This window comes from Simochromis diagramma, unplaced genomic scaffold (genome assembly GCF_900408965.1).
Source record: "Simochromis diagramma unplaced genomic scaffold, fSimDia1.1 OVJJ01000822.1, whole genome shotgun sequence".
In the NCBI taxonomy this organism is placed as follows: domain Eukaryota; kingdom Metazoa; phylum Chordata; class Actinopteri; order Cichliformes; family Cichlidae; genus Simochromis; species Simochromis diagramma.
In genome coordinates, this window is record NW_024387520.1 from 5,002,864 (window position 1) to 5,017,486 (window position 14,623).

Here is a 14,623-nt window from a genome sequence, read left to right on the forward strand (position 1 = left end):
AACATCAACCCTGCAGCAATTACCCTGGCAGCCACTGCTCCTTTGAGACACCAGTTACCTGTCGTGACTGTTCTTCAATCAGATGTGGTATCCTAGAAATGCACTGTGTGCTACTCATCACTGTTTCATGGATGAAAATAAGTATATCCACTAGAAACTGTTGACTTTTTTAGCACTTGTAAATAAGAAAGCATTTGATTCTAAAATGTGGTTTCTTTATCTTTTCTAACATTTAATTGCTAACAATTACTTGATATTCTTCTGCGGTAAAAGTAAGTACAAAAAACCCAACACAAAAGACTTAAATAGGATTAACCTCTGTGTGCTCAAGGGAATTTGTAAATTTAAAGGCACAAATCTTTCCGTTTTCTTGCAGTCACCGTTTCAAATTTCACCCACAATTTGTTTTTGATGCAATTCAAATCTGAGCCCAGAGAACATTACTCCAAAAATCTTTTACCTATACAAACCTGTGAAAAACTAAATGCATCCCATGATTCTGAACCTTGTAGAACCGCTTAAGTTCAAGTAATAGTTTTCTAAATGAGTTCATCAGTCTTTTACATTGCTGTGGAAGAATTCAGCCCCATTCTTCTTCTGTCACAGTTCATGTGACAAAATATTTGGAGGCGGCTAACTGAGACTGCTCACTGCCTAAATTTACTGAGGCTGCCCAGTTGAACGATTTAATTCAAACTATTTAGAGACCTTTTTATGTCCCTTGTTAGACTTGTAGGTATTTACAGGACTCTGGACTGGACTCTGCTAGTGCATCTCAAAAAATGAGAGTATTGTGAAAAACTTTTTTTTCATTGTAATTTAATTCAAACAGGTAAACTTTCATGTAAATGTAAAGTAAATTATTTCAAGTCAGATGCTAAGTGCTGCTGGAAAATGAAAAGTAATAAGCATTTCCATGAAGATGGAAGCATGAAATGCTCTAAAATCTCCTGGTAGATGGCTGTGTTGACTTTGGACTTGATAAAACACAATCCACCGACAACAACCAACAACCGCAGATGATCCCAAATCATCACAGACTGCAGAAACTTCACACTGGACTTCAGACAGCTTGGATTCTGTGCCTCTCTTCAGACTCCTTGACCTTGATCTCTAAATCTAATACAAAATTTACTTTCATCTAAAAAAAAAAAAAGAACTTTGCACTTCTGAGCAACTGTCCAGTTCTGTTTTTCTCCTTGGTCAGGTAAGAGACTTCTAATATTGTCTCTTGTTCAGGAGTGGGTTGATATTAGAAATGTAACAGTTGAAAACCTTTTCCTAAAAACATCTGTGCGTGGTGCTCTTGATGCATTGATGCCAGCCTCTGTCCAGTCCTTGTGAAGCTTTCCCAAGTTGTTGAACTGACTTTTCTTGACAGTCTTCTCATTTCTGTTTTTGTTAACTTTTCCTTTCCAGGCAACTCTTCATTAATGTGCTTTGCTACAGCACTCTGCAAACAGGCAGCCTTTTCTGAGGCTTACCCTCCTTGTGGAAAGTTATCTGGACAACTGCCAAGTCAGCAGGCGTCTCTGTGATTGTGGTTGCTCTCACAAATATTTATTCTGTATTTATACTGTTTAAATAGTGATTTGCTCAAATTTGAAATTAAATATTTTAATTTGTATTTTCATGAGCTATGAGCCATAATAGGAAAATAAAAACAAACTTTTTCACACTATGATAAGTTTTTGAGATGCACTAGCATGTTGTTTGTTTGACTTTATCACCTTTACCTGAAGACAAATTTTCAAAGAGGATCAATGATGTTGGAAAGGTCATGGCATGTACTTTAAAAAAAAATAACTTCAATAATAATTGTTCTCCACTCTCTTACACTAATAAATGAATGTGCAGTATATACACACGTACCAGCAAGTAGCTGTTGATCCCTCCTGTAATTGGTGTTAAAGGTCAAGCTAATAGCTTCTATGAATGCACTCTGAGCTCTTACAGAACAGTTCTTAATATTCTTGTGTAGTTAGCTTTGAGTCCTAGCGGACTTACTAATGATTAACTGAAACTTTTAAAATTTGCCTCTAACATTTACGGCTATAGTTTAAACCAGGTGCTTTGACAAAGGTACCTTTTTCCCAAACTATGTGAACCTCTCTGATGATAATTGTAAAGACATTGGTGAAATATATACTGTGCTGTGTACTGGATCCACATTTCTTACCCTTCTTAGCTATCTCCTGAGCTCTCAGTTTGTAAATAGCAAAGCAAACTGAGGGTAAAAAGCACACTGCTACTACATTAGGATTCCTTCCCAACCCCTGTTTGAAAAGCAACACTAAAGCCACAAACTGTACATAAAGCTACAATGTTCATTTACTCTGCTATTCATTTGATTATTTACTAGGTGTAGTACAGAAACCCATTTCTATGACGATCCCTTTTCTTGATCTGCAGACTGAACTTGAATACAGCCTGCATTCACCCATAGCGCTGATATTAGCAAAATACCTGCAATTTAAATCTAATTAATAGCCATTAAATGCCAGCGGTAAAGCCTAACAGTCTTCAAAGACCAATGAAAAAGAAAGGAAGCAGCTATGACATGAAGATCTAAATTTAAATCTAATTAGCACCATACCATGATAGAACAGTGACACACAAACACTCAGCAACACTATTGCAATTACACACAGCTCTGCAGAAAGGAGATGGTAACGTTATGCCATGCACTACAGTGTATGTTTTGCACATTGGTGAAATGGTGCAGTGAGATGGCAGTTACTGTACGCTGCGTGTTCCTGCTTTCTACACCAGCATGAGATCGAAGTTTGTGCAAAGATAGGGGAAGAAGTAAAGGAGGGGAGATTACAGACACTTTCAGAGGCGCATGTGGCGTCACTGCAATTAGTAACACTATAATTAATGAGCACGTCTCCATGCTAATGGTAATGGTTGTTGACCTCTCTATCATCTCTCAAAACTATAATATGTGCTGAATGTAAAATATATGCTGTCACCTTTTATCATGAGAAATTTTAAGGCACCATAGAAGTTTGTTTTTTGTTTTTTGTTTGTTTTTTTTTTGGGGGGGGGGGGGGGGGGTTAAGCTTTTTTTTTGCTATCTAATATATAGTAAACATTTAAAAAACAACAACCAGATTTTACATTGGTTTCAGAGGAAAAGAAAAAAAAAACCCTGTGTAGGCAATGACATGCCAGAGCTTTTTCTGTCATTTTACACATTTTTTCCTTACAATTTAAGCCCAAAGTCATGCAGACACATTTTTTAATGTACTGAAGCAGCATTTCTTTATCATGTACAAAAACTGAAATGTGCTGCTGAAATTACACTTCTTTTTCCTATATTAAAATATCTCACAGATTAAATGTGCAGTTACACTTCTTCACATGTGGTCCACAATGTAAAATGAGTTTGACACCCCTTATTTAAATGTTATAAATGTGTTTTTCTATCACCCCCCGTAAGCTCTCTGAATCACCTTGTGTCTCAACTATCACTATTCAAGAAATCAAGTTACAGGCCATTTAAAATACAAGTTAAAACTAAAACAAACTGTGGGACTACTAAGCTCTTCAGCCTTGCAGCATTTTCATTGTGGTCTCACTTTGCTCAGTATTGCTCCGAGTTCTGCGGATAAAACAATATTTAATACATGTAGTGTTTGTTTACCGTGGTGGTGTGTGCCTTTGATAAAGAAAGGAGTAAACTGAGGAATCATGAGAGGGATGAGAGTCGTGCACAGCACTACACAGCCACTGCAGCCCGCAACTCCAGCTGAAAAAGAAAAGCCGGCCGGCATCTATTTGCAGTTTACAGCAACTAGTGCAAAATGTAGATATATACGGAGTGATGCAAACAGCATAACAACACACACCACAAAAAAAGCAACTGCAACTCTATGGAGTCAAACTTGTCTTCTTTAATATACCACATTCCCATACTGAACAGCAACAGAGCTACTGGGACGGCAGTGATGGTCATACCTTTTTGACATCTCTGACGAGGTGGTACAGCGTGTTTGATGGTCCATGGCGCTGTTGAAAGAAAGAAAAAAGTAACAGAATGAGTTTTGGTTTTTTTTAAAGCGTGTTTTCACCACTTTATGCTTGTCATTACCGTGTTATAGAGCTCCTCCAGCCTGGAAAGAGTGAGGAAACGGTGCATGCTGACTCCATTTTCAATCAGTAGCTTGACAAAGTCAACTCTGTCCAGAACTAAGGCATCCAGCATCGCCTGCTCCAGGGAACCAACCTAGGACATACACAGTATACAGTAATATCACATCCTATACACAAGAACTGCATCAAGTATTTCTTGTCATGTAAACAACTTTGAGCATCATGAGCTATTATTGTTATAATTATTAGAGCAGTATTAGCATTAAGTTCAAATTCAACTACTGTGAAACTCAGAGTTGAGACACAGTTTTTTTAACAGCCCGTTTCATCGCGTCAGTGCGAATAAATCAGGTTCAAACATCCTGTGAATATAAGTAATAACACAGTATGTATACATCACATATATTCTGGTTTATACTGTATCTGCTCCTTACAGGCCACTGCTGTCCGTAGATGAAGATCTGACTCCGTGCGATGTCCACTCTGTTCCACGCCAAAGCCAAACTCAGCTGATCTGGGGCTGAAGCATTAGCACCTGGTATGGATTGTTACACATACAAGTTTTTCTTTAGGAGAAACACAGCTATAAAATATAAGTATATATTCTGGTATATCCTCACTGCCACATCTATATCTTTGATCAATATATCAACATTAATATGTCAGAGTCAACCAAAAGAAAGAATTTTTTATGATTATTCTAAATGGACATTGTGTTGATTTATTACTCTGCAGAATTTGTATATTTGTAAAGTGCTGCAGTGGGACTGCCAAGGTTAACGCTCATGAATTATTTTGCTGAAGTGCTTGGCTAAACTGCAAAATGTTATTGTGACAAGACGAAGGTTTGGTCTACTTGAAGCTCTTTTGAGTAGTATTGTGCTGCACTTGTCGTCTGTAAAACAGAAGAACCCGTCTTTACTCACTGATATAAGCATTTCTTTAACACTCTACCTCATCCCTGCAGAAAATGTGGAATACACATTTTTCCTTTGATTTCTGTGTCCAAAAACATTTACAGTACTCTGATCCTTCACTTCGATCCTCCAGAAAACATATCAGTAACATAACTAGAAGACAAAGTAAAGAAACTCCAATGTATACAAATGCAAGATTAAAATGATAATAATAATAACAAAAGAGTGTGAGTGGATTAAATTGAGTGTAATGCTGGGTGGAACAAAATACCTTGTTTACAAGATTTGTGTAAATCTGTTGAGCTATTTTTCTCTAAATGGTGACTGTGACTGAAATTAATATCATAATGAAATTGCACTGTGGTTCAAATGTATTCATGGACTCCTGTCATTTCCTTTTTCTCTCCCCTCTTGCTTTCTGTCGTCTAATATTTTGGAATTAACTCAGTTTTTCAAGGTTGCATTAAAAAAAGCACTTACAGCACTTGAAGTGACTAGACAGTCAGTCCATGAGAGATATTATTTTTTGTCGTTGTACCTGTTTGTACCAACACATTTCAGCAAATGCTGACTAATGAGGCGTAATTCAAGATCACAGCCTGCTGTTCCCAACAATACTTTAGCGTAGTGCAAACAGAGAAAAACAAGAAAAACACAAAGGAAGAAATTGATTTTTTTAGCCTTCTGACAAATCAACTGTTAAAGCACAATAATATCCCCAGTTTGACAAGATGGTGTGATTTTTATTAAGAATCCCAATATCATCACTTTACAGCCTGCTCTCTCTGACTTCAAGGCTTGTGCTGCATCACTAGAGCTTAATGGAGTGAGTTCTGACCGAGTCCCACTGATAATAAGCAGTGCCCACTAATAGGAGTTTTAGGGGATATACAGTATGTATATATTAAAAGGAAAGGAGGTCCTGCTTTATCAAAGGCCTGTGACTTCATTCTCTCTGCCTGCAGGGTTGGACTGAAGTCAACTGACTTTATGTACCCAATCTTTAGGATATTGACTACCCCAGACAGCAGGCCATCAATTACTCCCACCTCACCACACTTGCACCATCTGTGTGTAGTTGTTGTTTCCTCTCTGCGATGTCTCCTTCCACTTCTCTTAATCTTTCTATCTTTCTTACAGAGGCTCGCGCTCACCCCTTAAATTCTCTTTCTTCGATTCTTGCTCAGTTCGCTTCACTCTGTGCATTCCTGACTGTGATGTTTTGTTTTTTTTGTTGAGCCCCAGGCAGTGGCTTAGTTCCTTGGCGAAGGAGTCTAATCCAGTGTTTTAAAAAGCTCTCAGGCAGGATGTGACCGATTTCATTTTACACTAAAAGCCTTGAACACAGCTCATTCATGCAGCTGCAGAATGAGAATTGCATCTGAAATGGCCCCCGTGCTGTTGACCATAAGACAATTTTGCCCCTAACTCATTTTTAATTTTTCTAATTTCTTTTTAATTATGTTCTTTTTGCCATTTTGCCTTTTTGCTCTTTGATTTCACATTCTTCCTTCACCTATTCACAAAAGCTTCTCTAACAATGTGAATAGACATGAATAGCAGATCTCATTAAACACAATAACCTTATGTATATATAGAAAAGGTAACAGAATGGGAGAAAAAGAGTTTGGAATGAAGATAATTAATGGATGGGCCAAAGAAATTATTCATCATCACTGCAAGCTACTCTTTTGCACTTTTTCCTTGTCTGTGGACTGGCATGTTCCTCTAGGGAACAATTCCTGAGACAGCCAATCATATGTGTTGAATTTCTAAGCACTCCCACAGGAATCACTGATCCTTGGCATGCAGGCATGATGTCTGTACTTCTAGTCTCTAGTGTGTGTGCGTATGTGAGTGTGTGACAGGAAGAGAAAATGCATGCAATCTCCTGTGAGCATAGAAGAAGCAACAGAAACCACAATCAATACAACCTACTGAACAACCAATTGAGCAAATGGATCCATGGATCCCCTCTCTCTCCCACTCGTGTGTGTGTGTGTGGTTTACTTTGGTCATTTTTCATTATTATTAACAAATGTATAGGAATTTGTTACAGAACAGCTCGAATATGAGCCTTTTTACAACTGTACGCTCATAAACCAAAGCATTATGTCCACTCACAGTCAAAGTATTGGATCCAGGAGAATGGGAAGACTGAGCATTTTTTTTCCAAGTTCCAAATTTTTGTGCCCAGACAACTGTTCAGAGCATCTCAAAAATGGCAGTACTTGTGAATCATTCATGGCCAGTATTAATGAATACTTACAAACAGTGATTTGGAGAGGAACAAACCATTAAACAGGAAAGGGCTGTTGTGGGATATACCCTAAAAATGTAAACTTCTCAGTGCCAGAGCTACTTTAGAAGTCTTGTAGTCCATAACTCAGTGGGTGTGAAGCGTTTTACTGTCACAGCAAAGACCAACAGCACATGACGCAGGGCTGGTCATAATGGTTTGTTCTTCAGTGTTTCTTTGTGCATATTTTAGTGTCAGTCCTCATGTTGTCGTGCTGATTAAATAGAATGCGTTGCAGTGTGATAAATGGAGGAGGAAACAACAAGGATATGAGCCTTTAAATCACTATTAGCTTGTCTCTGAGGAGCAATTTATGAGATATTTTATAAGGTGATCTGACGTGCAGTCCCAGAGTCCTCAGTGGTTCTCCTTTAAAAGAGAGTTTAAACTCCTCGTGGTCCAAATCTTTTGGCCATGACAGCAGCCCTTGAACGGCCATGCCACATAAGGTTCTGTACATGTGTAAATATAAGATATTTTACAACATGAGCTGTGCTTAGATGATATATGGCTTTCACAAAGAACTTTTTTACCTCATGAAAATGTATTTCATAAGTGCAACTTAAATGCAAATATATTCTTCAAAGAAAATGCCACAAAAGACAGGGCACTTACCGGGGACTGGCAGTGTCATCCTGGAATTACTTGTCTCTGGCCACAGAGGTAATGAGCAGCTGTGTTTGCGCTAATTGATGATTTTACAGGTGTTATTTTTATCTCAGGTTTTTAATTAGCATACAAAATGAGAAAGCTGAGCTCACTGTAAGCCTGCCTGTAATGGCTTTAATACTGTAGCTGTTGGGAAACTAGAGCTGCAACCCCCTTATGTTTAAGTAATTACTTAAACAATTAGACACCTAAATATACACTCACCACTCACTTTGTTAGTTACACCTTGGTAGCATTAGATTGGACCACCTTTTGCTTTCAGGACTGACTTAAAATACTCCTGGAAATACTCCTCAGAGATTTTGGTCCATATTGACACGATAGCATAGTTGCTACAGATTTGCTGGCTGCACATCCATGATGTGAATCTTCCATTTCACCAGATCCCAAAGATGCTCTATTGGATTTAGATCTGGTGACTGTGGAGGCCATTTGGATACACTGAACTCATTGTCATGTTCAAGAAAAAAGTTTGAGGCGATTTGAGCTTTGTGACGTGTCATCATGCTGAAAGCAGCCATCAGAAGATGCTTTATACTGCATGTGGTCATAAAGGGATGGGCATTTTCGGCAACAATACTTAGGCGGCTTGTGCCATTTAAACCATGCTCAGCTGGTACAAGGGGCATCAAGCAAGCCAAGAAAATACCCCCACACTATTATGCCAGCACCAGCAGACTGATCCATTGATAAAAGGCAGGAAGGCTCAATGCTTTCATGCTGTTTACGTCAAATTCTGACTCTACTATCAGAATGTTTTGGCAGAAATCTAGACTCAACATAACAGGCAAAGTTTGTCATATCTATAGACCAATTCTGGGGTAACTGTTGATGTTCTGAGCTGACAGGAGTGGCACCTGTTCTTCTGCTTCTGGAAAACCATCTGCTACCAGATTTGATGTGTCTTACGTTTTAAAGTGTTCTTCTGTATATGTTGGCTGTATAATCACTATGTGATTTATTGTTGGCTTCCAATCAGCTTGAAGCAGTCTGTCCATTCTGCTCTGAGCTCTGGGATCAACAGGGAATTTTCACCCAGAGAAATTCAGCTCACCAGATATTTTCGCACAGTTCTCTGAAAACTCTAGAGATGGATTTACGGGAAAATCGCAATGGATCCCAGTTTCTGAAATACTCAGTCCAGCCCGTCTCTTTCCGACAACCATGACTCAAAGTCACTTAAATGTTAAACCTTTGCTTCCTGTTATGATGCTCAGGCTGAACTTCAGCAGGTGGTCTTGACTCTGTCTACACACCTAAAAGCATTGTGTTGCTGCCATGTGACTGGCTGATGAGATCAGACAGATTTCTCTGTGTTTTATTCCAGAGCTACGAGGTGTAACCACAGAAACCTGTGTGATTTGAGCAACTAACTGGAACAGTGTATGAGGAAGGAACGCTTTCTGAAACAGTCATCTTCCTTTCATGTAAAGAAACTGCCAAATAACAACATTTGAGGAGTGAAATTGAAGTCACTCACTGTGGACTCATGCTTCAACAAACACCAAACACACACACGTACCAACATACTCACCTTTGAGTAACGCAGTGAGAATGGCAAGGTCAATGTCTTGATGACCCTCCGATCCCATCCGGAAAACTGTTATCTGTGAGACAATGACCAGACAATGACACACACACACACACAGAAGAAAGTCAAGGAGACAGAAAAGCGAGAGCGTCTGGAAGTGAGGTGAGGTTGTTCCTGTGAAAGCAAAGCAGCTTTAGTTTTGAGTCATGTGATTCTTGTTGGAGCAAATGTCTTAATGTATGCTTATAGCATATAAAGAAAGTAATATAGCTACATCGTGTGTGCTCTTATTTGCTGGATTAAACTGCTTCACTAAAAACACTTTTGCTGAGGTGCTTGGTGGAGGAAAAGGGGAGAGCTGACGAAATCCTCTCATGTACTGTACGGTAGTCCCCCTCTCTCTTGGCTCTTATAGAGAGAACTCCACAAGCAGCCTGTTCACTGGAAAGAGGGAATGAAGGGATTTGCTGAGGAGGCAACTGAGGAGAACGAGTAAAAACACGAAAGGGGGGAGGTTCAAATGAATAAGAACTGCAGGTTTTCTCCCCTAACACAGTTCATTCTGGTCTTTTTTTCCGCTGTGTCGTACACTTTTTGGATTAGGCTTAAAGGGAATATTTTACTCACTGCCCAGTTTAGATCTTTATTTGCTGCATATTTTACATCATGTGTGAGAATGAACAAATGGTGCGATGGATGCGAGCTAAAGTCAGCTGAGAGGGTAATTTGAGAAATGCTGTGGGTTTTCTTGATTTTTTTTAAAGTCAGAAATAGCAACAGCGCACACGTAATGGCGTTAGCGTGTGGGCACACGTGCTCATATGTGTGCATGTGTGAAAGGCACCTTGTGGGAGCATGCGAGAATCCGTGTTCTGAATGCTTGATGAGCTATTCCTCTAATCCCTTACAACCAGCCATCCATCTCCTCCCACCTCCCTCCCCGCAGCACATCTTCTTTCCCATCTACACCCCCCCCCCCACCCCACCCCAAATGCCTTCATTTCGTGGGGCTCCAGGAATCCGCAGTCTTTGCTGCTGCTGTTGCCGCTGCATCCCTTGGGCAATGCTGCAATGTTGTAGGCTAACCCTCCTCTTTATCCCTCTATATCTCGTTCCCGCTTTCACACTAAGTGAACACAAGTAATTCAAGTCCACATTGATATTTTTCATTATCTGTTTTTATTGGCTCTTTGCTAATTTGAACAAAAACTAATTGCTAATAAGGGTAGCTTTTAGGTGCGTGCATGCTCATGTGCATGTGGTGGTCATGTGCCCATCTAATCATGGGGTCTTTCCGGAGGTGAAATAGAAGTGTAATGAGATGTAAAGGTATCGATTGAGATCTTCTCGATACCAGTGAGTCGCTGGTGCAGAGCGTAATTTCATTAGCTTCCTGGAGTTACAGTGCACCTGTGTGCATTTTCATAGTGTGGCCAGTGGCTTGAGCATCATTTGCCACAATGCCAGACTCATTGCCTGCACTCTAATAGACACTGGCAACACATTTAGGGAGCCATCTCTAGATCCCATGTTAAAGTCTTTCCAAGTGTGCGTGCATGACTTGGTGTTTAAGAGACTGATTAGTCTCATCTGTGCTCCTGTGTAGAGGCTTGAAAAAGTCAAATGGCGTATGTGAAATGTGTGACCTTCTGACAACATGATTTACAGAAAGAACTGCTCATACTGACAAAAGGGAAAGAATATCTGAAGGCAGAGAGGGCAGCTAGATCTACAGCTGTTAAGGGTGTGTTTGGGTGCGTGTCTAATTTCAACCAATCTGGCTTTTTGTCCATTATACCCTGTAGTTATCATTAGTGGGTTGAAGAATTCCCCTGCAATCACTCCCTGACACACACACACACACATGACTCTTGGTCAAATTCCTTCAGGACTACAATGAAAGATAATGTGGTAGATGAACGATGATTATAGCTTCTGCTCTCTCTTCCACCCAGCATCTTTTTGTCAATCACTAATCTTACAGCAGCCTCTCACTGGCATGCTGCCCCTTCATCCTTTGCCCACTGCCTCATCCCTCGTCACTCCCTCCAATTACATCCCCAAGGTGACCCCGTGCATATGAGCTACCTGCTATGGCTGGGAAACTGCTGCTCAGAAGCTGAGCTACATATCCTCTGAGACAATGCAAGGCTGCTTTAATCTCAGCAATCCCACAGAGAGTCATCAATAAATGTGAGCGAAAGTAAACAGGCAGCTTTTCCTTTTTCTCACCTCATACACTGAAAGACGCTCTTGAGTACTTACTGGGAACAAACAACTTTAGCACAGTGGTAGACACAGTTTCAATATTTTTGCTCTTCCACTCAAGGCATAAATTCACCCATCTGTTGTGGATTCCAGCTGTCTTTTGACAAGAATAGAGGAACTAAGAAAAGACGCATTAATGACAAGAAGAGGGAGACAAGTGGAGGCAGGGATTGAGAGAAAAGGCGGCAGGAAAGAGGAAGCGTGTGTGAAGCAAATGGAAGCCAGAAGGAGCAAGATGTTGTGTTGGCAAATTGAAGATTGATATGTGAAATTAAAGAGGAACAGGCAGGATTCTTGCATCTTCAGAGGTGCTATGCTGCATACCCTGAGGATCAGAAAACAGCTCTTCATACTCCAGCGAGCCGAGCTGATTGCAAAACATTCATCTTCATTTAACAGGCAAAGATCCTGCTGACACTGGCCAAACACACAATCACGGGTTTCTGAATCGTCTTCTGCGGCTCACGCAATAACAATGGTAAAAGTTCAAGTCTGACAAAACTCTGCTAATGGTTTCATCTGGATGAATTTTAAGCATAAATTATTTACATGTATATTTCTTTCTTTCTGGGAGAAACCATAAACCAATAGCTTTCAGTACAGCGAGAAACAGAGGAACGAGGGAAATAAGTTTCTCTACTCATGAAATTTTAAACTGATAAACTGCCCTGCTGATAATGAACCAAGGAATTGTCTCCCTGTGTTTGTGCCTCAAACTCTCTGCGTACCTCATTTCCCATTTGCTATATAGCCAAACCATTTTTCCCCCTGCCTCATCCCTCCCTACATCCCCTCCTCTTTCCCTCCATCTGTCCCTACCATGTTCCCTCCCACTTGCCCTCTCCCTCTCTCTCATGGTCTATTTAAGTCGCTCGTTTGCTCTCATTTTCCTCCTACTCTTTCTTAGTATCTCTTGTCAGGACTGTGGAGGAACATTGTGGGCTGGTGGTTCCTCCTCAATATTTAATCCGAATTAAAGAAACAGAGATGGTTTTACTTTTATTTATACAAAGCTTGGACATACTCTGACAGCCAAGTGGGCTGGGGTGGGGGGGTGCAGTAATCACACCAATCACACAACATTAACCCAACTGACACAGTCAGTGTCTAGTCCCATCATCCCGTTACAATGCAATGATCTGCTGGGAATCCCAGGGTTCTGTCATTCATGTGGATGTTACTGTGGGATGTGCTGTCCAAAGCACTGTTGGTTCACCTAGACTTCATAAGGCAGGTGGTTTTAATGTTCATCTGATAGAGAATTTAATATAATACATAAGAAAATAATGACACTGATGATAAAAAGATTAATGATACAGAACAGCAATAATAAGTAAAAAATATGTAGTTGGCAGTTTAATATAAACTCTTTTTTTGTGCTTCAGCCTTAAATCTCCTCTGGTTGGTGCCATGAAAGCAAGAAACACCACTTTATGGGTGGCTCAGCACTATGTCCTGTCATGTGTTCATGTCACGAAAGTCACAGGTGTGAGATATTTATCATCAACCAAAATCAACAAGAGAAAAAAAATGCATAAATAAACAATTAAAGCATTTTATGTATTTCCCTCATTTAAGTGCCCTTGTTTTATCCCAGCACAGAGTGAGAGCCATTTTGCAGTTATTTATGGTTATGCTACAGTTTCTCTCAGAGTTTACCAGCTCTACTATTACTGGCAGAGTGCTACATGCAGTAGGACAGGGAGGAAGAGGAAACAGGTGATAGCTGTTATAACTGATGAGCATTTGTTAGCTTAATATAAATGCCTGAAAGGCTTCCTAATTCATCTGAAATGCTGGACAGATGTTGACCAATCCCAAATGTCTCTAAGTCTTATAGGAAATAATTCCCCCAGAAAACCACCCAGCAGACAGGCCTGACCCTCATTTTATTTCAAAGGCAGAGATTAATTCTGTCCAGTTATTCTGTCCAGAATAATGACTGTGAATAAAGCCTGTGGGTTGTAAAGCACTAACAGCAGTGTGAGTTACAATAAAGATAAATTTGGGAAGTCTGAGGTGAATCCTTTCATGCAACTACGCTGCAGTGATATATATTAAGGATCCCCCACCTACCTAACTCTTGTTCTTCACCAAGACACGTTAAAAAGTGAGATATGGCTTGACGTCTGTCAATGCACTTATTATGCACTCACCAGCAAACTTCATTAGCTACACCTGTTCAACTGCTCATTAATGCTAATAGCTAATCAGCCAATGCCAGCAGTTTAATGCATGTAGACATATAGATATGGTCAAAATAACCTGCTGAAGTTCAAACTCAGGTTTGGAATGGGAAGAATGATGATTTAAGTGACTTTGAACATGGTATGGTTGTTAGTGCAAGATAGGCTGGCCTGAGTGTTTCAGAAACTGCTGATCTACTGGGATTTTCCCACACCTCCATCTCTAGGGTTTACAGACAAGGGTGTGAGAAAGAGAAAATATCCAGTGAGCAGATGTTCTCTGAGCAAAACTGCCATGTTGATCAGAGGTCAGAGATAATGGCCAGACTGCTTTGACCTGATAGGAAGTCAAGGATCACTCAAAGATCACTTGCAACAACCAACGTATATGCAGAATCGGAATGCACAAGTGAAGAAGGGCCCACAGTAGCAGAAGACCACACATGTGCCACTCCTGTCAGTTAAGAACAGGAAATGGAAACAGGAAACATGAAACCAGGGATCCACCCTGCCTTGTATAGATCACACAGATGCTGGTGGCCTGAGGGTATGGGGGATATTTTCTCAGCATACGTTTGGCTTCTTAGTACCAGCTGAGCTTTGTTCAAACACCACAGTCAGCCTGAGTGTTGTTGCTGACCACATGCATCCCTTT

The 14,623-nt window shown here is 40.2% G+C and overlaps 1 protein-coding gene across 15 annotated transcripts in view; it reads right to left on the bottom strand.

The window, feature by feature from the left end:
* The window catches only part of trpm3 (transient receptor potential cation channel, subfamily M, member 3), a 155,857-nt gene that overhangs the window by 20,628 nt on the left and 120,606 nt on the right, over positions 1 to 14,623 (bottom strand). For all 15 annotated transcript variants that reach the window (XM_040019003.1, XM_040018999.1, XM_040018997.1 and 12 more), the window contains 4 exons: positions 9,518 to 9,590; positions 4,533 to 4,633; positions 4,097 to 4,231; positions 3,964 to 4,014 (listed from right to left, as the gene is read on the bottom strand). In XM_040019003.1, the coding sequence (XP_039874937.1) occupies positions 3,964 to 4,014; positions 4,097 to 4,231; positions 4,533 to 4,633; positions 9,518 to 9,590 (360 nt within the window). The remainder of the gene's footprint in view (positions 1 to 3,963; positions 4,015 to 4,096; positions 4,232 to 4,532; positions 4,634 to 9,517; positions 9,591 to 14,623) is intronic.